The 26,541-nt window shown below is 36.8% G+C and overlaps 1 protein-coding gene across 1 annotated transcript in view; it reads left to right on the forward strand.

The window, feature by feature from the left end:
* The window catches only part of LOC102689698 (transmembrane protein 132D-like), a 70,464-nt gene that overhangs the window by 39,279 nt on the left and 4,644 nt on the right, over positions 1-26,541 (forward strand). Inside the window, exons 3-5 of the mRNA XM_015366427.2 lie at positions 341-487; positions 5,163-5,349; positions 14,386-14,529. Of these exons, the coding sequence (XP_015221913.1) occupies positions 341-487; positions 5,163-5,349; positions 14,386-14,529 (478 nt within the window). The remainder of the gene's footprint in view (positions 1-340; positions 488-5,162; positions 5,350-14,385; positions 14,530-26,541) is intronic.

The following is a 26,541-nucleotide window of genomic DNA, read 5'->3' on the forward strand; positions in this document are numbered from 1 at the left end:
CCCTCCCCAGTAGCACTAATTTTAAAATTGTTTTTCAGAAATTAGGTGATTTTCCATTCTCTTCTGGAATCCAATATTCTACTGCCAAAGAGACAAAATGTCTATTTTATTTAATATTGAACACTGAATTCACATTATAAGCATGATACATTCACTGTTATTCTTATATGATTTTATATAATCTTAAAATGAATAAATGGAAAGTCTAATATTTATCACTTCAAGAGAATTATTTTTCTCTAGGGACCAATAGATCTACTATAACTACTGGAATTACCTAATCTTTTTTAAACAACAATTAAGCCATAACTTAATTTGTCTTTTCTCTTGTTTCTCACAGAGCAGTGATAAAGAAGAATGTCTCCTTCCTTAATGCCAGACCCAGCAACTCTGTCTTGTGGGAAATTAACCTTCAGAAAGAAGAACCAGAAAACGATGGGACCATCACTATGCTTTGTCAAAAGAAGTCAGATGTTTCAAGAAAAAGGCAAGCCAAAGACTACACACAGCGTTGTCGTACATTTTGATTAATAAATTTCATTGAAAGAAAATTTATTGTGCTCTTATTTTAGTGCACCCCAACAGGACTTTATTTGTATTTATGGACAGTAAGTACCAACAAACCTTTTAAAGTGTGGCTTTTCAAGTTATACTTTTCAGTGTTATTTATTAAATTGATAAATTCGAATTAAATGAGATTAAATGAGATGTTCCAGTGCTTTACAAAATTATGTTTTAGTGTGGTTACCTCTAAAACCTTTAGGATTGGAGCTTTCCATAACGATACTTACATTCTTTATAGGTGGTCTACACTTATTTGTTTGGTAACAAAAACATTTGTTGAACATGTTTAGTGTTATCTTACATATGTTTTGATTCGGCCCTCTCTTCCAAATGATCAGAGCTTACATCCTGTTCTGTGGTTATAACTGAACAAGTGTGATTGAGCTTTGCTGTAATTGGGAATGATACTTCTGGGAACTGATCCTCCGAACTCTGTGAGTGTTGGAAATCCCACTGAAATCCTGTTACAGTGTGCAGATCCTTTTCAAAGTCTGAAGAATCTATTTCTGGACATGCAGTAGCTGAGACTTGAAGTTATAAATTATAATCACAGAAGGCAAAGACTACCGATAGTTTGTGAAACCATTTCAGTATACTTTTGCCATACCTTGAATTACAGTATGTGATAAATTAAATTGGTAAAGCACTGGATGCAATTAACAATGGAACAAACCTTACTATGAGCTCTGTCCTTTGATGAATCTGTGTAATGCTCATTAAGCAGGAAATAAAAGCTGCGGTATGTGTGTTTTCAAAGACGTCGAACTCTGATCTGTCTAACCTTTTTATGAAAGTTTGCTTCTGTTTAAACGTGTAAACATGCACTGATTGCACTAAAACAAATATCTCAATTTTCTGGAAATCATGAAGTCAAATATTTCTTTTGTTTTTATACTTTTTTTGGCAGTTGTTACTGGTCATACACCAAAGAATCAGGAAAAAAAAATATTATCCAAGTAGCACGAATGGCAAAAAAACCTTTGATCCCTATGAAAAAGAAAATGATTCTACGTGTCCAAAATATCGTTTAATATATTTGGAGAGATTTATATTTTATGTACATGATTATTGCTTCTAAATAAAAAACCTCTATTGTCAATTACTCATATTCATTTTCAGTAAAATCGACACTGCTCGGATCTCACCCTAATCAGCATCATTGATGACTTTATCTCATGCAGATTATCTGTTTACTCAGGTGTTTTGATTAGCACTGGGGATTGTAAAGTCCAGATGTGAGAATTGAACGTACAGTATATTCCTGAGGCTACAGTTTGAATGAAAAGGACAAAAAATATTGATGATCCTTCTTTTAATTAAAACAATTAGAAGCTGAACCTACAGTCTGTTTCGGTTTAGCTCTGTCCTCTGACACTGGTAAAAAAATCATTAGAACCTACTCCAAGGACACACAGTTCTAGCTCTGCTTCTTATTAGGGCATTAAATGACAAACTAAGGTGTAAAGGGAAAAGAGCCTGTAATCTGTAATCTACAGCTGGGTCAGAATTAATTAAATAAACTGTTGTGTGCCAGTTCCCCTTCATCTACAGTCATTTGCATATGCTGTAATTTTTAAAATTGCAGGCTTAGGGACTAATGGTGAGCACCTGTCTGCTATTATACTCCTTAAGCATTCATTATTACATATACAAACTATTTGGGGAAAAGTATTTGGTATTGCTATAATACAGTAATTTGTTATAGAAATGTAAGACTTCCATTGGTAGTGAAAACTTGAGAAGCTATACATAGTCAGGGGTAAATGGGTAGCATGTGCCTCATAATTGACAATGAATACTACAGTAAATAACATTTTTTATAAAAAATGTTATGAGTTTGCTGTTTATTATTTATCTGGTGCTGATTTAACAGTCATAAAGAACTATAGTAGGTATGCTTAAATTATAAAAATGAAGCTCCATTACAAATGTATTAGTTAAACATTAAAGTGTGTGCAATCTAAATAAAAAAAGTAAATCTCTATTCTTATACCACATGTTAAGGAAATATATAGTTAAATGTCTTTAATTGATGAGCCAAATGATGAAGATGTAGGCAACACTTTCTACATGGTCCTTGGATTTGTTAAATGATCATAAAATCGATAGGGTGATCCTGGAATTTTTAGAAAATCCTTTGGCTGTAGCAGACAAAAATTGATTAAGGAATGAATTCAAATAAACATGACTTTTCATACATGTACAATTTGTGTGACTTGTGTGAAGACAGGAGTCTGTCAGAATGTCTATACCCTTGGGGATCTTTCCTGTGTCATTGCCCAATCCAAGCTTTCTTTCCTTTTGATGTTCTCTTTGGATACTTATTGCAGAATCGATTTTCGGTAATTTGCAAAGGTGATTAAATAGAATAATCTCTTTCTCTGCCTGCAATGGTCAACACTGATTCCTTCTGATACATTTTATCTCCCTGGAAATTGAGATCTAAAGTGACTGCATACAGTTATCATGTACAAGTATAAATTAAACATTTCTCTCAGAGTATCCCTTCTAATATTCTTCAGGAGGTGGTCTTTGCTATGTGTTTTTTCAGATCAATATTTCCTCTTTTGCTTTTCTTTCATGTAGTCAAATCATACTATTTTGAATTTTAGTTTTATTCAGCTCTTAAAAGTAGGCCAGAAGAGAAGTTTAGACAAACCATTCATCTCCTGGCTTTTGTGCAGAGTCTCTTGGGAAAAACAAGAAGCTTGCAGGATGCAATGCTTTATCTTCTGGCTTTGTTACAGAATGGAAATGAGCCTCTTGCACTAATGGGATAGTGAGGTGAAACTGTGGAGCTTTCTTCTGGACTGTTCAAGAGAACAACAACAAGTACTGTGTTATTGTACATCTAAGAAAATCATTATATGGAAATGTTAGTGACAATAATTTGTGTTGTACATTGGTGACATTTAGGCACAAATTTATATTATTAGTTTACTGTTATACTACGTATACAAACATGTAGATGTGGTTGTGTGACTGGGTGTATTAAATGTAAGACAGTAAAGTTAATCAGTGTCAGTTATATCCCTTTTCTACATTGTGCCATCTGTGGTTTGTTTAATACACATTGAGAAAGAGGAACAACAATACACTGACAGCAGCTAAATTACTCAATCTTCCATCCATTTCCAATAACCACTTAGTCCAAAACGGCATTGTGGAGGACCAGAGCTGAACCTAGCAGACAATAGCGCAACACAGGTTACAACCTGAATAACGTCAGTCCATTACAGGATTACTAATCGGTAAATACTGTGTATATTGTTAATTCAGCTTGTGCTTACTTACCCTCAACTTCAGGCTTTTGTCATCTGTTGATTTACTTAATATATATATGGTAAATTATAAGTTATGGATATCTAAGGAAGAAAGTTATGGATCCTTTAGTTTTGCCAGTTCATTCTACATGTTTTGCTTAAGTAATGTGAATACCAAAAAAAATGAAGAATTGCAGTCTCCCATTGCTTTTTATCCTACGCACTACCTGTCCTGATATTAAACTTCCCTTGGGGACCAGGATATATATTTGTTAGCATTTGATATGAAATGAAGGTTATTTGGTTTTCCTCAGGGGAGCCTCCAGCAAGCTCTCTTCAGGTTTTAAAGACAGACACCCAAGTCTAACTCCACAAGTCCTTCAAGAATTTGCTTTTGGAAACATACCTTTTTTTTGTCTGTCATATTCAAGGTTGTTGCTACGTCTTCAGGGATAATGCTATAATGTGAAAAATATCTTCCTACTGTATAAAACAGCAGTTTTGTAAGTATCTCCCCCCCCCCCAACAAAAATTGTAGTTTCAGATGACTGTTTTATTGACAAGGATGGAAAAAATTGCTCTGCAGTTGCATTATGTCTCAGGTAGAAAAAGAAGGTTTAGGATTATACTAAATAAATTCAGACATGGGGCCTTTCAAGGTAAATTGCTTGGCCATTACTTTACTGCTATACCAAATGCTCCTGCAATTCTCTTTGCAATGACTTTCTGCTTTTGTGTCATCTTTTCTGCAGTGGGTAAATAGGTGGACTTGGCAGGATAGCCCTGGAGAACTGTCTCCCTTAACACCTTAAGTCAAAAATGACAAGGCCATTTCACCACCCCCTGATTTGACCTGACCTACTTGAGTTAAATTGTGCCAAGAAAAAATGTTCCATTCCCAGACTAATTCCGTTCATTCATAGTACTTGCAGGCAGGCATTGTACAGAAGGAATTTTGATAGATTTTTCAGATTCTTTCACATAGCAAACATTATTAAAGGTGCTTGGCAAAATCCAGATTTTTTCTTATTCTGAAACTTGTAATGTAGTTAGACTTCTCCATTATAATATCTTCCGATATGAAATGCTAACCAAAGCATGAGAGGTTCCTGGACACAAAGCCCATATTTCTTTGTGGGCCTCCACTGCTCTGTTTCCTGTCTTTACAGGTTCATCTACCTGACAATAAGAGAGTGAGTTTGGCTTGTGTAGGGAAACTTTCATGTGACTCTTCACAAAGTGAAGAATTAAGTATTCCCAGTGCTCTGAGTTTCACTTTCAAGTAGTTCCTGCCGTTGTGTTTTTGACCTGTTTGGTCTGTGGTTTCCTCCTCAGGCCTGAGGACAGTCTGGTGGAGATCCTGCAGCTGGACTTTGAAGCTGAAGAACTGAGCGGCCATGCAGAGAGCCAGGGGGTGACATGGCAGCTGGAGTACCCTGGATCAGCAAAGCCCGTAGATGAAGGGGTGATGCCAATCTACACCACTCGGAGGGACTTTGTAGGACTGGCTCCCCTCGTCATGGTAAGAAACAAACATTCAGAAAGAAGACCATGGTTCCAGATACTCATGACTTGGCATTTTGACAAGCGCTGTTGTCCATCAGAACACATTTCAAGCAGGCGTGATGAAACATTTGAGGAGGAAAATTAATTGAAAATGAATACGCAAATAAACAGAATAAACCTGATTTTCCTCTAGGCCATAGGATTCCTAATTCTGGTCCTGAAGGATCCATGTTGCTTTTGGTTTTTCCTCCAGCTGAGCTATCTGTTAAGCTACTTAACTTCTTCTGAATTATCTCGGCCAGTTAGAGAATGAAAAATAACTCAACAGGTCTAATTGAGCCAATAATTAATTCACGAATAAAGATGAGAGCTGTGTTGCAATAAAACCAAAAAAAACGAGAGGTCTGTTAGATCCAGGACTGGGAAGCATTGCTCTAGTCTAGATAAGGCTTGCTGCATGGCAAGGAACATAGAGAGCCGACCAGATTCTGCATTATTATAGTGTAGTTATAGAGATCTTTAACTTGTGTCTTTGTCCTGTTTTTAGAAAAACAAGCTTAGGCTTGAAAGAACAGAGAAAGTTTTCAATAAAGAGGACAGCCTACCACAGGTTGATACAGCTCTCAAGTGGGATTTGTAGGTCTCTGTAAACCTCTTGCTTCTTAAGAACAAGAAAAAACTTCAGCCTCTCCAATTAAGCAAATGCGTTCAATGAGGTAACTAAGGGTTCAGGTGGAAAAACAAAACCTTCATTTTCCATGGCTGGAGTTGAGCACCCAGAGCCTGCCAGATTTGCTCAGAAAATGTTTTCAGAGAGATAAATATTTGAGATATTTTTAATGTTAAGACTGAAACTTAAAAAATATTTCATAAGGTTTTTGGTATTTCAGTAATTTTTGGTTTTGCAGAGCTTTTGTTGCCTATTTTAGCAGTTACCAAAACAGTCAATTAACTTTTAATTGTGGATCGCTTGAATCTTGTCTATATTGTTGTTGTGTTTACTGTACAGTACTTGGTATAATTAATTCCTTTAAAACATCCTCATCATGTGAAGCAAGTTGCATGATGTTTTACTCCATTTGGTGGTATTACAACAAAAAGTTTTGACATTTTTTGCTTATTGAAAGGTAACTTGAGCTATCAGCATGCACTAGTTTATTATTATATATATTTCCTTTGACACAGATAAAGTATTGTCTCAATGTGCCCTTCACTTTATGTCAGGTTATTGCAAGTCTGTCCATTTTGTAGATAAAATCAGCAATTTTTGTCTCCAGGTTAACTTACCAATTCCTACTGTGGAGCTTATATTTTTAAATGAAGGGATTACTACCTTCCTTCATTGTACTGTAACTACTCTACTGTAGGTGAACTCCAAGTTTATTAAATGTCATATCTATAGAAATGGTGGGTAGCTGCGTCAGCATGCGTAGGCTGCAAAGGAACAAGTAATAGGTTTATTCCATACTGAAAGAAAGAAAGAAAACACAACATTTTGGCCGTGGGGCCTTCTTCAGGTGTTCTTCAGACACCTGAAGAAGGCTCCACAGCCGAAACATTGTGTTTTCTTTCTTCTTTTTTTCAGCATGGAATAAACCTATTACTTGTTCCTTTGCATATCTATAGACAGTCATGGACATGATAGTCTGTGATGTCTTTCAACTTTTTTACTTAAAAAACAGCAGTAATTGTTCTCAAGGTGTTTATGATGTACATTTACTTCCCTTGATTTAATTATCATTATCCAATACAGGACAATTTATTTTAATTCTAAATTTGCTTTCATTTGACTCAGACAAATATCCAGAATTGGTTCTGCTTTTTGACGGTTTTTGGCTTTTGTCATAGTTTCTATAACAAAACCACTTAACAATAACATTTTGTTTTTTTAGCTCCAACCACTGACACCATCACTGCATTATGCCAGGACAGCACCGACTTTATCCCTATAGGCATTAAATGAGGTTATACAGTAAATATTCCAGTTTGTTATGAGAACAGATCTACCATTAATGGGAAACAGGGTCTGTATTGAAAATCCCGTTTTGTTAGCTAATAAGATGATGCATCAATTGTAGCATTTGCAGGGAAAAATAATTAAAATGTGGTTTATCTTAAGTGTTCACTTCATCTAAACTAGCCCTGTTATACTACATATACTTACATACTGTAATTCTTCGAGTGCTTTGGATGAGTGCATACAGTATGCATTCTTTCCGATATGCAAAAGACAATAACTTCACAACTGACAACACATGCCTTCATCCTGAATGACCTTGATCATAAAGACTGTTTTGGAGGCAACAGTGCAGAGGACAATTTGGAGACCTTTTTGTGTATTTATATTCCTTTCAGATCTCTTGAAGATTAATTCCCGTGTTAGCATGGTGATTTGCTTGTAAGCCTTGAGGCATTTCCAATCAGTTCTGAAAATGATAAGCCATTCATATACATTAGAGAATTTGCATAACCATTGCATTTGCTAATCAATCTCGGGAAAAAAAAGTAATTTGCTCATTATCTAAAGAGCTACTTTTCTACATCAAAATGTTAATTTGTTTCGCCACTGATTTTGCATAATCATTAAATTTATTGCACTCTAGAGCCACAGTGTTATAGAAATTTGATATGCTGTGTTTACAGAGGTTTGAAAACATTTCAGTAGACTTGGAGGAAAGCTTTCTTTGTAATTACCATACGGGTTTGTTGTTCAATAACAGACTGCTGTCACATCCAGTACTTTAAGATATGAAAAATATATGCTGTAAAAGAAGCTTTCATAGAAGCAGTCTGAATTGTCAGTTAGATACTGATTTATTTTCCATTACACCCCCTCTCCCCCTAATTTGGAAAAGCCTATTTTTCTTTTTAAAAAAACAGTTTATTTACATCCGATCTTGAAGGATTTGTGTTCCCTTGTGGGAAGAATGGGGAAGGGCAGACATGCTCCTTTAACCCGCTCACTCTTCAGACTCTTTCGTCTTTTAACATACCTCAGACACTCTCGTGCATCTCTCTCTGATGTCACAGTAAACCTTCGAGTGTCACCGTCCTTTGTGGGATCAGGTGACACACAGAGCCAGTCCCTAGACCAATGGTTCCCAGTCCTGGTCCTGCTGATCCACAGACCAGTTGTTGGTCTTTGTTCCAGCCAAGCCCTCAGTTCCACAATCGTACCCTTTATTGACTTCATTAGAACAAGATTAGTTTTTTCCCAGCTCTTAAGCTTGTTGGTGCTTTAATCATTGTATTGTGTCAGTGAAATAAAATTACTAACTTGTGATCGAAAACTGCGTACAAATATTCAAATGAAGATTAGATCAATTAAGGCTTCAATTATCTAATTTGAGGAGGGATGGAATGAAAACCAGCAAGTGTGTGGATCACTATTAACAGAACTGGGAGCCACTGCCCCCGACACTGGTAAGCTCTGCTGCACTACACCTCTTCTGCTGCAGGGGAATTTCTACACTGACTAGGCTTCAAGGCACTCGCACCATTTTCTATAACATAATATAAAATATTACATTTTCTATAATATAATCCCCCCCCTACCCTGCTGTGCACCTCTGCTTGGTGAATAATTGTTCCAGTCTCCTGGTGGCATGATCTAGGCTCCAGCTGGGAACATCTGGGTCACAGAGCTGAACCTGCAGTTGTAATGAGCGCGTATGCTGGATGGGCCAGTCAGGAGCCCTGGCAGCTGTGTTGTGATTTAATCTCTGCTCAGTCAGTTATGAAATCAGCAATAAAATTCCTTGATTAGTTTATATTAAATTGCAGCAAACCACTACAGAAATCCCACCCTTTCAATCCCTGACCACACTTCACTGATCGGCTCTCGGTGTGACTACAATCTCATCAAACCCAGACGAAGAAAGATCCTGCTCTACCTGTCAAATTAAGATTGAATGTTAAACTGCTGTGACACCAAACTCTTTATTTAAATAAATTGAGTTTTGTGATAACCATTCAGGCAGTGACACTATGCAGGGAACCAGGAAGAGGTGCTTCCTGCTCACTACTGAAAATGTATGCTGTGCAGCAAATATCAAAAGACAGTTTAACAAATGCTTGGCAAATGGCCATTCAATTAAGTAGCTTTTATGGAGACATCAAATACATTTTTAATGTTTTCCAGACATTTTGATGTACATGGTTATAATGTCTCACATTAATGAAAGAAGAATATGGGCCTTCCTCAGTTTTGGGTATGCTGGTAGGTCAGAGCAGTTTCTTTGTCTCCATTTGTTATATTGAAAGACTCCAATTATCAGGTATCTAATGGGCGAAGTGTAATTAAAACTGTCTCCTGGCTAATTCTCATCGATACCAGTGCAGTTTCCTCTGCCTCATTGCCTTCCATTCCCCCTCAAAATCAATGTGTCATTTTCACTGGCTCAGCTTCTAGGTGCCATGACAATAAACTCATTGGACCACATTTGACTTTGGAATAGCTGGCTTGGATTGGATCTGCATTAGCTCTCAGTTTTTCGAAATCCATCTTTTTTTCTGTCCAGGATCTTAGATTATCCCTTTGTGCAAATGAAAGACTTTCATTTCGAAGTTCTTCCGAGAGGACCTGAGAGAATGTGTTCTAAAGCTGCTTTGAGCAGAGGAACATCAATTAGATATTTATTTTGCTCTGCCAACAAATTGATTGTTCCACATTTGCATCACAATAACCGGGGATAAAGATATTCAAACGATTTTATCAATCAATTTCTGCCATGCGATGACACAGCATGAAGGTCTGCCAGAAATGCTTCCAGCTTATTACTTTGTGCTCGAAAAAGGTCAGACAGGAATAGGTCTTTTACTCTTGGGTTAGAAAAAGCTATGTAGGAACAATAACAATAGCAAAAGAGTTCATGAATGGCAACAGGGCCTTTTTTAATTTTTGATTTTTCATCAAGAAGCATTTGTATTTCTATACACAGTTACTACAACTACTCTGTAATGTAAAAGGACTGCCAGTTATGGGTCAGTGTTTAAGCCTTTGTGGGAGGCTTGTGTGGACAAGAACACATTGATTCGTGTTTCCTCTCCCTAATACTGCCAATAAATGGCACTACTGCCTGATTTATATATGGCAAATGGTAAATGAAGATTACATCTGTACACATTCGATTTACTTTGAATTGTTTGAAGAAAAAACAGCTCCCGACAGCCATTGTATTACTTCTTAAATTCCAAATTGCTGCTCAGATCAGTTAATTGACATTTTTTCCACATTCTATGGATCCTGGCATGGAGATGCAGCTTTTAAAGGTACTTCATGAAATCCCATTTTGGAAAAAATATGTGGAACATTCTGTGACTTCTTAGGGACAAAAACAGTTTCAGCTGGCAGTTATTTTGATGAACAGTAAATTCTTAACAAGCCTTAAGGGATGTTAGCATAGATTAAATCCTTTTGTATTTTGAATTTAAAGCAGCTACAGTACATGGCTGTGCAGCTGATCCAATCCTGAAACAGTTTATACCTAGTTTTAATATCTAAAAAATATCTCTCCAGCGTGCATTTTGACTTTTTTTCTAATTATTTATATTTAATGAAAAGAAATAGTACACAAATGTTGATTAAAAAGCTTTATAATCTGTTTAAACACCCAAGCTGCTTTAGTCAAATATATTTCAGAATAGTTTTAGGGTACTGCATCATACTGTTATATATTTGTAACATCATGGTATTACAGTATGTTATCCTTAAATTATAGTAAAGTGCTTTTTCATTGTTGACTGTATGCTCATGTATTTCTGTATAGGCTATCTTGTTTTTTTTTCATAAGGGCATAGAGGGTCTATAATAGTTCAGGTGAGTAGCTGCATTAGCGTGCAGGCTGCAAAGGAACAAGTAATAGGTTTATTCCATGTTGATAAGAGAAAAAAGAAAACACGATGTTTTGGATGTGGAGCCTTCTTCAGGTGTGGGTTATATTGTTTACCTGTGTCTGTTGTTTACCTGTGACAGGCTCATGATAAAATACATTTATTATTTATAAGAATTAAAAATGTGATACACAATTTTGCTTGTGTACACACATAACTTTGAATAGAAAGTTTAGATGTGGACTACCTACAACTGAGTTGGGATCTGATCACACTTTTATCATTCATATCTTCTTATTTTATGATTTGTCCTTACTAAAGAAGGGCCATATGTTATTTTGTGAGAAAATGCAGGCAAATTGACAAGAACAGAATAATTTCTGGTAAATTTAGTCTGGTAAATGTCACCTGCAAAAACACTGGTAATATGTGTTTTCTGGTACAAGTTAAACTTGTTGGTGCTTCAACTGGGTAAAATCTTTGAAAAGTTTATCTTTATTTTAAATATATTGTTTGGGGGCAGCATGCATGTTGCAGTTTTGAGACTTTACTCAGAGTCGTTACTGAGGTCATAAAAAATAACCTTTTACACTGTGACAGTGCATGGCAGCTTCCCCTCACAGAGACAATGAAAATAAAAAAGCATTAAATTATTATTATTATTATTATTATTATTATTATTATTATTATTATTATTATTATTATTATTATTATTATTAACACATGGAATAGGGCCAAAGAGCTTTAAAGAAAAAAAAGTTTGTTCATGTGTCCCTTTTAAACATGATAAACTTCAAAACAATGAGGTGGTCAGTGCTTCACATAAGCACTGGGCAACTCCACTGCTGCTGCTGACATCCGTGTTGATTTTAGTTTTATTTGATCTTGAACCCACTTCCACAAACTGGGGGATCCTAATGAATCAAGTCCTTCGTGCACTGAAGCATTGTAAGTGCTGTAAGGCAATATAAGAAACAATCCAGTCACATTTAATTAGGGTTTTCTTGATGCCTTAGGGCAGTTCTACTTGAAAAATATTTTTTTTAAATATAACATACCCAGTTAATTGATTAAGCGATTAGCTTACCCCAGTTGGAAATTAAGCTAATTAAATGATTCTGTTGATGTTGCTGTACTGTTTCTAACCATCTTTGTAATCCAAACTTCCTCAGCTGGCATCCCAAAGGGCTCGTTCCAATCCACTGTAGCTGCTGCAACAGACATTGAACCTAATTGATTTAGTGATTGCTGCTATTTACATGTTCTCAGCCCCGAAGCAGTTGTAAGGGAAAAAAAATAGATCAGTTATTAAAAGAACTCACTTACACAACTCCTTTTCAGTTATTTTAATTTGTGCTCTCAGGGTTTTTTTTAAATGTAGCCTATTACAGTTTATCATTGTCTTTCCACATAGGATTTATTTAGTGTGCTTCAAATAAAAAAAAAAATATATACACAGCATGTGTGCAATACACTACATCGTTCATATGTTTTTATGATCAAACCAATAACTGGACATATCCTAAGTTGGCACTCTCTTGTTTCTTTTTGCAGTGCATTTTTGCTGTTGCCTTTCAGCATGTTGATGGCTTGCGTATGGCCCCAGAGATGACTGGAGGCAAAAATAATAAGCTCTTAAAGTAGATCCAGGTGTTTTATTTTTATTATTCGTGGGCGGCAACTTATTATTAGTGAGTTAGCCCTGCTGTCTGATTGCCTTGGGGTCTTGGGTTTGATTCTGGACTGGGACACCTTCTGTGTAAAGTTTGCATGTTCTCCCTGAGTTTGTGTTTTTTTTTATCAAGGTTCTCCTGTTTCCTTCCATGCTAACATGTTTGGTTAGCATGCCATTTATTAATGTGCTCTATGCCCTGCAGTGGGCTGTAGTCTGTCCAGGGAGTAGGCCCTCCTTGTGATCTCCTCTTGTGGGATAAAATACCATCAATACATCTTCAGCAGGAATAAATTATTTTCAGATAATGGAATAGTATTTTTCATGTATTTATTTATTTCACTGAGACTTTTATCTAAAGCAGCTAACATCCATTAGCTTATCATAAATTACCTATTTTTTGCATGTACTGTAAATATTGGTACCACTTTATGTAGCTGGGTTTGCTGGGGCAATCAGGTCAAATACACATAACAAATGGAATTCAATCAAGGTTTGTGCATAATGACCATCATTCCCAGACATTCAACAGCAGTGTCCCCATTAAGGGGAAAGTGGTTTAAATGGCACAGCCAAAAAGGGCTTAAAAGAGAACACATTCTTTTTAAACAGTGATGCCCAATGAATTATATAAGAGAATTTTTGTAAATGCCACAAGTTTGGAATTGAAACCGTATCCAAGGCAAAACTGCCCTGAAGGTAACTTTGCGATAGTGACCTTTGCAGGCAGAATTGTATTGGGGACAGATCAGCTTTATAATATTATAAAATAAACTGTTGCCTTCTAGCCTCTTCCAAATCAATAACAAATAACACAGAGAAAATAAAAGTATATATGCATCAGCTCCCTTAATTGAAGATTAAATTAGAATTATAAAAAAAACAAATCATGTCGTGTTTTTGGAAGTAAAAGGAAAATATCACTTGACTTGCCTATAAATGTTTTTTCTCTGAGTGGCAAAATGAAATGGGAGATTATCCTTAAAAAACTCTTAAACCTTCCAGAAGGACTTAGTGCTTGTAGCAACTGCCTTCCTAGCAGTAATAATATGCCTCTGCAATGAGTTAATACAGCATAATTGCCATTGTCAGATATTACAAAATATAAGAGCCGCCTATATTTAAGGGTTAAAAGGCTAATGTTGAAAGTATTCCAAGATTATATTACTTTTCCATGTGTATCTTTTGTACTACTGATCAGTAGAAGCTATGAGCTGAGAGATTTTTTTAGCATATCTTTCATATATGCATGTAGCAATAAAAGGAACATATTCCTTCGTGAACAAATGTTTCAAACAATGAGTGTCTTGGAAGCGCTTTGATTGAAACGTGTTCAGATCTAGAGAACAGAGGAATGGAATGGTGTGCATAGAGCACTTAGTGTATCATTAACGGTAGTGACAAAGAAATGGGCTTTGGAGAACAGATCGAGAACAAAGCATATCCACAGTTTTGCACAAAGAGTTTTGGACATGTGACAGAAAGACAACTGAAGTGAGGATCATCTTATGTGTGCTGAGGCGTGTCTGGCCCTGTCATCTTCCACAGGACACCGAGATCCTGAACACAGCAGTGCTAACGGGGAAGAAGGTGATGGTTCCAGTCAGAGTTGTGGCCGTGGAAGAAGACAGCTCAGCGACAGACGTGTCTGACTTCGCTGACTGCAGGTCCTCAGATGATGATGTGCTGAAGGTAGGGTGCCTGCCACCTTGTGATGTGTTTATCAGTGCTGTATTCTGTTTTTGACATGCAGCACTGGTACATCTGAACTTTATTTATGCACATTCTCAAAATATAAAACCTGGTGCATTCCTGCAAATATACAGATGCAGCCATTCAAAACAAGCGGGCGATACCGCATTATTTTGCGGTGCGCTTGAAGCAGCCTACCGCGAGTTACCGTAAATTCTCACATAGTACCTCATAATACCACGTGGTACCGCAAGTAAAATACTGTACTGTAACTCCCTATCTGACATTATGGGTCTGAAAGAAGAGATTCTGCAGGATCTCTTCCACAGGACAGTTGAAGGAAGGTCCCCTGCAGCATGATTGATACTAGGGGAGTTCAGCCTTCAAAAATGTTTTATTGTTTTCCACGTGCTTGATTCTTTTTTATTGTTCAGATGGCTAAGATGCTGCGTCTAAGTGAAAAGTGCAAGATAGTATGGTTTTGGGTTCTAGAAAAAAACTCTCCTTGAGTTTGACTCTCCTCTCAGATAGGATGCCAATTCAACATAGGCATTACTCAAAGCAATGCTGCCACCCCACATTGTAGCAAGAATAACAGTAATATTAAAGGGTTACAAACTTGTGTCTAGGAGCAGGTCAGTGTTTAGCACTGAGGCCTCAGTGGAGTTTACATGCTCACCCCATGCTCGTGTGTTTTTTTTTCCTAATGATCTTCTTGTCTTCCAAAGACTTGTGCCTAGGTTAATTGGCTGCTTTACATTTTGCCTGTAGATGTCTGTGTGCATGACCTGCAGTTGACTGGCATCTTATCCAGGGTGAAAGGCTTCAGATGTTGGGTTTCTGATAATGGATAGATGTCTACTCTGCTCAATAAAACAACAACTTTTCTTTTTGTCCAGTTCTCTCAACCCACCACTCTTTATGCATTTGCTAAATCTCATCTGACAGTGCAGATGGCACATTTCAAATTCATCCTGCTGAGTGCTCTTTTGGGGCCATATTGTACTTGTATCCTCACTAAACATATGTTTATTTCCCCTTCTAATCTTATAATGACTACCATTAAAAAGCCTTTTCCATTTAAATCTTCCTGTCATGTGACCTATAAGTTCTACTTATTTCTTTCTTGCTCGGTGAGTCTCTTGCCAGGGAGTTGGAGAATCTGGATACAGTGATCAGTTACAATGATTTCTGTTGGGGGTTAATTGTAATTGACTTCTCCTTTGGCTTAACATATACAATTTCTTTAAATATGAGAAAAAGAGAAAATACAAGAATTGTACATAAATTCTGATAAGCTGTTACAAACCCTTAAAGCAGGTTAGATTACCCCTGACAGGACAAATTTTAGGTGCACCAAGATTGAACTTATTTATATTGAAGTTAATGAATGGTAACACAAGTGTTCCTGTTTTTAATTGTGTTGTTGAAAGACATTTGAAAAATCATCAAATTCCCTTTTTAACCATTTTGTCTCATGGTTGTGAATGTTCTGATGTTTCCCACAACATCTTTTATCATTTTTAATGAACCAAACATTTGTTTTAATTAAAACACATCTTTTGTCAGTTTTAAAATATGGTAAAGATATTACCAAACACAGCAGAATGGTTCAGAGGCCGTAATTTCAAGTTTGATTGAAAAGTTATCCATCAATTTTATGTATGAACTCTAAGCACATACAGTATTAATCCTGTAATAATTGTACAGTACATTTGAAAGAATGTGAGTGCCGTTAGTCAGGTTACCTTCAGTTAACCACTCATTGTACCCTAGATGTTCCTTTCTACCCTACATACAGTATCCTGCTTTCCTGCATATCATATGATCATCAAATGGTAGGCTAATACAGGACTCTCCTTTCTGCGTCCTTTCTTACACCGTGATTCTAAGTGTGTGCTGAAAACCTGCTTCTGTCTTCAAATCAGTCCAGTTTCGAAGATGATGAGATTCTGTAATGGAGTGCCAAAGAACACTTGATGGCAGACATATTTGCGTGACAGAAGCGCACAAGCATTCCACTTTCAAGGACTGGAAATTGAAAACGCGACCCGAGGGCGAAACGTTTCATATGCCACCCGGGACCTTTGGCCGGGGAAGCAGAGTGATTCTCAGCCAGGGCGGACTCCTAGAGAAAAAGGAATTTAGCGCCACGGATGAAGGCCAGTGCCTGCGGTCATATGAAACAAGGATAGGAGTCCTGATCGAAGTCACCGGAGTATCAAGTTTCTTCTAGTTCCAAAATCATGAGGATTCGGTTACGTTTTGTGTTTTTCCCTGAACCTGGACTAATACAGCTAAGGCTGAAGAACACCTATTGGTTATTTTTCTCTGTCCGTGGTGGTGGTATCGTATACTGTCCAGTAGGTGAGCCTGCGGAAACTGCTAAGCTATCATTGAGAATAAGAGTAGAGCATGCCACAGAATGCTGTCTAGTTAAGGGACATAGTATTGCTGAAAAGAAATAACATTAATTGACGTGTAACAGGAATAAATCGTATGACTTTTAACTTTGGATTAAAATGTTTGGTTTGGTTTTAAAAGGTTTATTTATTACACCTGTTCCTGGCATTAATAATGGAAATGGAGTTTAGCTTCATCTCAGGGTCCAGAACTTATTTGTTTGTTACAACAGTACTATCTGCTGGGGTGTACCCTTCCTTGCACCTGTTGCTTGCCGGGATAGGTTCCAGCTCTCCTGTGATTCGGAATTGGATGAACTTGTTAGAAAATAGGTGAATGGTTGTTTAGAATTTTGTGAATAGATCGTTAAAAATGTATTAATAGATCATTATAACAGAGAGTTAAACTAAAGTGTGATCATTTACAATGTTACCTAGAACATAATCTAATATTCCTTTTTTGCTTTATAAATATATCCACATACTGTTTATATACAAACAGATGTAAATGCTCAGAATATTTGCAAATGTGTTGAAATGACAGATTGAGACAGTGCTCTTCTACTGTCTTTCATGGCTGCAGCAGGGTCCAGATGTCAAAGCAGTAAACCTCAGAGTGTGGGGAGAGTTACCTACAGTAGATGTGTTGTTGAAGCCAGTACCCTGGTTTCTTTTAAGAAATGAGTGGATCAGTTAACAACTACCTACCAAACTCACTTGGAACTTATGTTATGTTCTTAAACACTTTGCAGTCCCTTATTCAATGGAGGTTGTCTCAGAGGTATACAGTATAGTTTAGGGATTTACACAAACAAAGAACAAAAATATGCCAATCCTAGTATAATCATACCTTTAAAGAGAATGAACAAGGGGGAATGATGTTTATGTGTGTCAAAAAATGCTTATGTATGTGATAACAGTCCTACTGTACATCTTGCTGTAAAAAGAATCCCAGTAAACTGATGTATTTTTACTTGATTCTGAGGCAGCAAAAGTGTCAGTTCAAACAATATGGCCATGATAATTTGTTGAAGATAATAGTCCTGTTCCACTCTGAGAGATTCCTGGCTGCATTAGCCTGAACACATTATTTATCAAGGGAAGCTGTCAGAACTGCTTCTCCAAAGGCACTTGAACTGCCAATAATGAATAAATCACTCCGTCTTCTCTTCTCTTTGAAAAATGCTTAAAGTGCATAAAATATAAATTCAGCTGTGAAGCCCTGTTAAGCTATGTTGAACAACACTGATCTCCTCCCAGTTTTTTCAGTGAACACACTTTCTTGAAACCACACCATGCCACATTGCAGAAGCTACTCAGAGTCAATTAATTTTTAAATACGTTTTATCTCAAGAACATAAAAAAGGTTACAATGATAGGAGGTCATTCAGCCCATTAAGGTTGTTGGATTTCTTGAAGCTAATTGATTTGAGGATGCCATCCAGACTTTTTGTGAAGGATACCAGGGTATCAGTTTTGACAACACAGGCTGGCTATCTTGTTCCAGACTCCCAAACCCCTTTGTGTAAATTGCCTAAAGTGATAGAAAATGGATGCATAGATATGCATCTTTGTATCCCTTACTACTTTCACTTCAGTTCAATAAATTCTAACGAGTTAGTTAAGCAAGATGTGCCTTCTTTAAATCCCTCTAAAACCCTATTGTTTGCTGATGATCCTTTAGTTTAGTTCTAATTATCATTTCAATTAGACTTATTGGTCTAGAAGTAGTTTAATTTCGTCATCAATTTTATGTGTAAGTTCTCCATTAACAATTTTCCAGTCAATGCATATTACCCTGTCTTGATTGACTCTAGTAAGAGTTTTGTTAGCAATCTATGTGCTGTTTTTAAGTGCAAATATTATTTATATATGCAGTGAAATTAGATGCTAGACAAGTGTTTCTCTGCTGGTGAGTTGCAGCACAGTGGTAAGCTTTCAGACATGAAAGGCTATGCAGAAGAAGCATGGAAAAGTAATGTATGAGAAAAATTAATTGTGAATACATTAGTGTAATCCAGGGCAACCAAAGAGACGTGTTGTATGTACACACACAAGACTCAGGCCGTGCTCTAAGACTGTGCACATGGGAAGCGAGTGTGGTCCAAGTCACATTTTTCAATTTTGACAAAAATAAAAACATATGCGGAGAATGTCAGAGAAGGTTGGAGAGTGTTTCACTGTCATCAACTCCATCCAGGAAGATGCAACTGTGCACCTGCAGTAGAATCAAACTGAGATTCAATGGTGAAATCTGGTGTGATCAAGTGGGTTTTTATTCTTGCTGCATCTATCACCAGTATATCTTTCGATATCTCCGGTGGAGAGAGAGACTATCGGCATGGGGCTGCTTTGATAAAAGATTTCTTTTAAGGGCAAGCTTGAAGGCTCGGTTTGGAAGTTTTCTTCTCTAAGGAAGGATAGCGCCTTAGCTGGTTCACTGTCGGGGAGGCTCTGACACGAACAGGGAGACATCCCTGCGGGAATCTAATTTCTGCTCCTCGAATGGCAACAGCTGCTAGCAATGATGTTATCGCATCCCACACACCTGTCGAAGAGGTGAGAGTCGAGTCGCATTCCCAGTCTTTTGAGGCTCTCTAGAGAAGACTAGTGGAGTCTCAGCTCAGAAGATTTCCACTGTGTCACAATGGTAATAGTTGTGTACCTCGTCATGTGATCTCCTATAAGTTCTTCTTTAATAAATGGAAGTTACTAAAGTTTGGGAGAGGTAACAATGACAAAGCAATCACACCCAGCTGCGCCTAGTCTCCATCCTCCATCACCACTAAACCAGCTACATAAACTGGACTCAAAAGCCTCCATTCGCATTCATTCATCTCAAGCATCCCACCTTCGCTCATCCTCCGCCTTGCATCACTCCTAATGGGGTTCGAGCAGCTTCGTCCCCTGCTTAATTATCCATTAACCAAGCAGGTTACGGCAAACATTTCTCACCAAGTGCCCCAGTCATTCACGAGCATTGAGCCCTTGGATATTGTAGTCCATATGGAAATTAACTAAATGAAAGTACAGTACCTATTTGATTGGGGGGGAGAGGGGGCATTCCTGAAAAAGGAAGTTTTTTAAAAAAAACAGATAAGCTCTACAAACATGAAAATGACAATCACGATTTAATCGTAACAGCGTTCTACTGAGAAAGTAAATATTACCATCTCAGCTTTAACTACAGTAGATGTGATTATCATATATTGTAGCTTTGAGGTGTTTATGTCTCTTGAGGAGAATGAAGACATCTGTTAATGAAAATGAGATATCCACTATTGATGTTGTTTTTCTGTTTGAAATTTCGGGATCTGAATGTTTTTTTTTCATTTTACAACAAGTTTGAAATTGAAAACTACACAGGAGATTATAGGACGGCTGCCCAAAACAGATTGTGTTTTGATGTTTGTAATGACATCTCTTTAAGATTAGTTTTGCTTTACTCTTAGGGAGTTAATGAACTGTAAAAATATGATAGCAAAAGAAAGTAATTAAGACTTTGTGCATTACTGCAGATCTTCTGTTGAATGCTATACATCTTACTGCTTCTAGTTTCAGTTGAGAGGTTGTGTAACGAGCAGTATACTGTATAATGAGCAAGTGATAGTGGCAACAGGGGTTTTTGAAGTATCTGATGGACTGACTTTCATTTTCTAATAAAACTCAATATTTGTATTTATAAAAATAAATACAGATTTTTTCATGGTGCATTAATAGGACTTCCTGTCACTGGTGAAGAAATTGGTATTAAGATTTTGGTATTTTTTAATATTTTTAGATTAAAGTTTCATTTTGAACAGCATGAATAATCTTGAATGCAATGAGGATATGTTAAATCCATGTGGAAGCAGACTTCAGATTTGTAATTTCCACTGAGGGTAAGATGTTTTTTATTAAAAATATTTTTAATTAGGTTAATAACTCCTCTTTTAAAGCATCTCATTTAACTCAAACTTCAATTAGGACATTACTGCAAAGGTCTGAAGGCCTAAAGAAATTATGATATGAGCATTAGTCTTGGATTATTGGTTTCACATATGAGTTTTTTGGATCGTCACTTGACAGAGGAATTACAGTAAGTAACCTTTTCTATATTTGTCCTTTTTAGCGTCTGGGTGCTCCATTATAGATTATAGGGAAACTGTAATCCTGGTTTCTCAGACAGGTTATAACAAATTGGTAATAAAATAAATTCATTGACAGTATAGAAAAATGTGAAATGATGAATTTAAGCACAAAGTTCTGAACTTTGTGAAAGCTCTTGTGTGGTCACTATTGTTGACTAGTCTTGGCATGGGCAAGAGTTTGCGAGAACTGCTATCTGAAGTGGCCCTTTCTGCTCACTGTAAAGAATAAATAGCTAAAATAATGTGTTGTACAAGCAAACAGGTATGGGTTGTGCAGCAGACTTTTCACTGCAGAGATGTTTTAATACTTTATACTTTAATACTTAACTCTGCATGTAGAGTTAACAAGTAATAAGTATTTGTTGGAAAAACTGTCTTGAAGTTGAGAGCAATATTTCTATTGGATTAAAAGAGATGTCACAAGCCTGGCTTGTTTACAGTGTAATAGGCCCGCTTCACGTTATCGGCAGTTTGGTTGCCTTGTTCTGAATCGCAGAAATGCCGACAAAGTGCCGGTGCGTATATCTGGAAATTGTGTCTATTTTATAATATAAATCGGAAGTTTTACAAGTTACTGTGTACATTTTATTTTTATTGTGGTTTAAAAAGCAATCCTCGATGCTGACTCTTTATAACCCCGAAATATAAAAATATTGTTGCAGTTCTCCTTAAATAAACAGAGTTCTTAAATGTTTAAGAGGGATCACAGCAACTAAGTCACTTTCACAACGTCCTAACACCGTAATCATTCCTGACGTCATTTTGGGGAAGATATAAATAACCAGAGTAAAGCTCTCTTTTCATATTTGTCCTATAAATTCCTCCTCCTCATCTCCACCACGGCAGCTAACTGTTGGCTCACTCCTCAGTCTGCATGGTGGTATCAGCCTCCACATCCTGTGACCAGGGAGCTGGTCCTCAGCCAAGAGTGTATGTAGCATAATCCCACTATACCACAGCACTCAATAAACATTCCCTACTGCACTTAGATCTTGGGTGTTATTCCTCCTTGGGAAGTGATATTGGGAATGATTTTATTTCTGACATGTTGTATAGTAATTCTTTGCATTACAAACCCCTTTTTCATACTGGCTTGCCTTGTATGAAGTTAATCTTCACACCCTGTTGAGAAACAGCTTAGTTGCTTGTTGTAAAACCATTCCTCATGTGAGTCAGGAATTGCAAACTCAATATCCTTTTATATTCAGGCTTGTCATTCGCTATATGTAATGTGATGAGTGAAAGGTTGCTAATAAAACTAAATAAAAAAAACAGTTTGATTTGGAATTAAGTGTATTGGATGGACGGCCTCCTTTTGGTACAGTCAGCATTCAGGGGTTTTGTTTTTGTTTGTTTATAAAACTGATTTTAAAAGTTCACCTCCGTAAAAACATTTTTCCATACTGTGTGTGTGTAACTGTACGGATTTCAGTGTACCTCGGTTTTCTGTTATATTGTGTGTCAGTAAACAGCTGTGTTTTATTAATCTTGCTATATAACGAACTTTATAGATGTGAACTAAGATGGCCAATGACTTTCTCTGAGAAAAAGCAACTTCGATATTTGTTTTGTGATGACGGCATGAAGTACCATAAACCTAGTGCTAATGTCCATGGCACTTATAAAGTTTGCTAATCTTTAACTAGTACTTCCTTCAGTTTCCCTTAATCTGTACTTCCTGCCACAGAATAAAGCCACAGAATTTTATTCCAATCACATAACATTTACTTGAATGTTTCTAGTTTCTAGTGCTTTAGTCCCTCCCCAGGTAAAATCCTATAACCCATCTTTTACTATAACCCTAGAGTTTAAATTCCATTGTTTGTATGTAACGGCCCTAGGGGTTCAACATTATGTATAAAATTTCTTTTTCGCTTAATTTAAAATGATTGTGACATGCACTGCCATTTAATATAGCATAAGGTCCCTCTGCCTTCCATCAAAATATACTTTAGCAACAGAATGTCTCTTCAGCTGCTTTGAAACTCATTAGTAAAAAAGAATCCACACTGTCTTTCCAATCTCACTGAAATTGAGCATAATGTAGCTGTTCACAAACATGCTAAAATATCAGCAGAGCAAGCAGGATTACTAAAAAATAGCCAGAATCTTTTCTAGGGAAGGAAAATGTTTGCAAATATGAGTATTTGACAGACTGGAGTCTCTGTGCTTATTGTCAAGATGTTTTAACCATTAGATGTTTATTATTTTATAGCTATGGTTAGATTTAGTCATCAAACAAGAAACAAATTACATTTCTTCAAGCCATGGCATCAGATAAATCCTTGTGATTTGTCTTGTTATGGAGTATTTGTTAGATAGTGCTTGAAGTTGGCTGCTATAAGGACAAGAAAGAAATATCCAATGAATAGAGACATTTTTATTTCTGGTCTTTGACTAATTTATAACAGTCTATAGTCCAGATAATGGTTTCTATCTGTCACAGTCTATGTTTATTGTGACATTGTGCCAACATTTCTCCAGTTATTATCTGATCATTCTTAAAAGCTTTTAGTTCCATCATTCACTGGATAAAATAAATTTTTCAGGCCAGATCTGCAGATGTTACAGATCTTGTTCCACATTTTTGGGAAGTAATTGTTAGCCAGGTACACTACTTAATGTGCTTGATTAATGTGATGTAAGATCGCACAAGACATTTATGACACAGTAAGGGACCGATATGACAATGCGTTTTATAACTTGCAGAGCCGATGAAAGTGGAGCACTAGTATTTGCATTCCTCCTTGAGCATTTTGTCAAAGTCAGAGCAGTTCTCCCTACTCATCCAAGCACTTAGGGAGGCAATAACACGAGAAAGTCAATGGTCTGTAAGTTATAATATTGATTAAAGAAAGGAATATTGATAGATCTCTCGTATAACAACATAATGTCTTGTGGTGATTCAGAATACATACGATTTTTCAAAACCATCTGAAACACAGCAAGGTTACATTAGAAATTTAAATGTAATAAATGAGCTTAGAAGTCACAGCAAAGAATTAATGCTTAATGCAGCAGGGTTTGTTATTAAATTAATATACACTTGCAAACCTATTACTCATTATGAAGGCTTTAGCCTTGTGTTTAATTTCTTTGAAGTAGATAATACTGCGTGATTATATTATTGCTACTGTCTGTCAGTGTCCTTTATAATTTTTTAGGTTTGTTAAAGGATGTATAAAAAGGATTAGTTCTCCTGTACTAACTCCTGTACTGTACTAACACTATCTATATCCTGTACTATCCTGTACTGTCTCCTAGATTCTAGAGTAGGCAGTTCCTGGTCTGGTAAGACCTTCTGGGTGGAAAAAGTTATTTGAGCAATGTCCTCTCTGGGTATTGCTTTAAATTGAGTGTAATATGATAATATGTCTGCAACCATTCTGCTTCATTCTCAAGTAATGAAACAACAATATATTGTTGTTTATTGTGTTCATTAATTTAATCATTATTAATTATTGCCTTTGAATCTTTATTTTGTTTGTATATGTTGAATTCCTAAAAGTGTGGCTCACTCAACTATTTCTGTCTTGTCCCTCAGCCAGGCAGACATGCAGAAACATTTCAAATGACATTATCAATGTCATCAATAATTGTGTTGGAAATTGGAGCATTTCAGTTACTCCACATTTAAATTGTTAATGACAATTAGTAATGACTTGAACATTCAAAGTCACTACAAGTAAAAAAATCTAAATAATTACCTGAGGTCTAGCACCATGTTTGTTGCAAAACAAGACCTGCAGCTCACTAATTAGTTTTAACAATTGCTGATTATGGTTAATTATTTTTAATACAATTATTATTTGAACAGTAATTAAATATCCAAATTAATCTGAATGTGGCCCAGAGTATGGCAGATAGTTTTCTTGGAAGCCATATACTGTATACTGCAGTAGTCCTTTATTTTTTATTTATCCACAAATTCTTCATTTCATTTTATGCAATTGCAAATACTTGTGGCTGCCCACCCAGTTGCCACCAGTTTTTCTACATTCTTTCTTTCCCAAGATTACAAACCCTAATTATTCTGTAATTAGTCTGTTTTGTGCTTCCACAAAGCTATGCAATTGGTCTGCAGGTTTTATACTACACAGACACTTTGAAACTCCCTTTCTTACTGTAGGTGCTTGCATTGGCTCTGAATAATGAACTGATGTATCATGAAAAGCTTTGGTGAAATAAAATGCCGTGGGATTGGGAAAGAGGAAGATTTCCGCACTTGAAACTTGAATATAGACAAATAACTTGAGCACATCTTTAGTGTGGATGAAAATGAGGCACTAGCACCACTGATTGCTCGAGTTCAACAAGGCCATTGACGTTCAGGAAGAGATTGTCAGAGTTACCAGTGATTAAGTGCATTGGAAACGTAAGGCAGGTGACAAAGTGAGGAGAACTTTGAGGACTCTTGAGCAGGTGAAGGTTGAAATCCAAAGTCCTTAACTGAGTTTAGAGAGCAAGTGGCTGAATATAGGATTTAGCAGCAGTGGAAAGAGAAATGGCAGGTTCAGGAAGCAGGTCCAGGTTCCTGGAGTGCTGGTGAAAGGTTAGGGGCTGTACACTAGTAGTGGCGCCGTCCTTGGTAGAAGCATCCAGCAGTCCTGAGAGATGCAGGATTTATCAGTCCGAGGGTAGTGTGCAGAAGCCAAGGCTGGTTCCCAATGACAGGAATCACTGCTTGAATGGAGGGTTGGTAGAGAGTCAGCAACCACTTGAAGGAGTTCAGTGAAACCTCGGCACGGGTACAGTAGGTATCACAGTGGAACAGCGGCAGCGGGAAGATGGCAGTACACTACCCAAACAGCTTGTAGGGCAGTGGTGAAAACTTACAAGCAAGCTATAGTAGTGGCAGGCCAATATCAGAATTGCACTCACGATAACGAATTCTTATGTAATTTTTTTAAGTCAGAAGTCAGTAATGAGAAAGTGATGGTGGGGGGGGGGGGAGGTTAAGACAGTAGAACACCATTTGAAACATCCATCTTTTTTCTAACCACTTTATCCAATATAGGCTTGCGGGGGAGCCAGTGCCTATCCCAGCAAGCAACGGCCACAAGGCAGGATACACCCTGGGTGGGATGCCAGTCCATTGCAGTTCACACACAGACAAACATGCACACACTCACCCCAAGGTGAATTTTTCCCAGAAGCCAATTAACCTACAAATATGTGTTTGGACTGCGGGAGGGAAAATAGAGCACCATTGGAAACAGACCTAAAAGTGTCTTGACAGTAGCAAGAAAGGAGAGCAGTGGCAAACTTGCTGGCACTTCAGTATTAAGATAATGAACATGGAAATATTGGATTTGAGGTTTGTATTTATAACTAGAATTGGTGAAACATACCTTATTACAGAAGCCTACAGTTGATGCCTTTGACTGAACTTTGTTTAATTAAATACACAGTTTTGAAAGCTACTAGTTGAAAAAGCATCCCTTAACCAAATAAAATAATTGTGCCATTAGTATTTTGTT

Source organism: Lepisosteus oculatus, chromosome 22 (genome assembly GCF_040954835.1).
Source record: "Lepisosteus oculatus isolate fLepOcu1 chromosome 22, fLepOcu1.hap2, whole genome shotgun sequence".
Taxonomy (NCBI): Eukaryota; Metazoa; Chordata; class Actinopteri; order Semionotiformes; family Lepisosteidae; genus Lepisosteus; species Lepisosteus oculatus.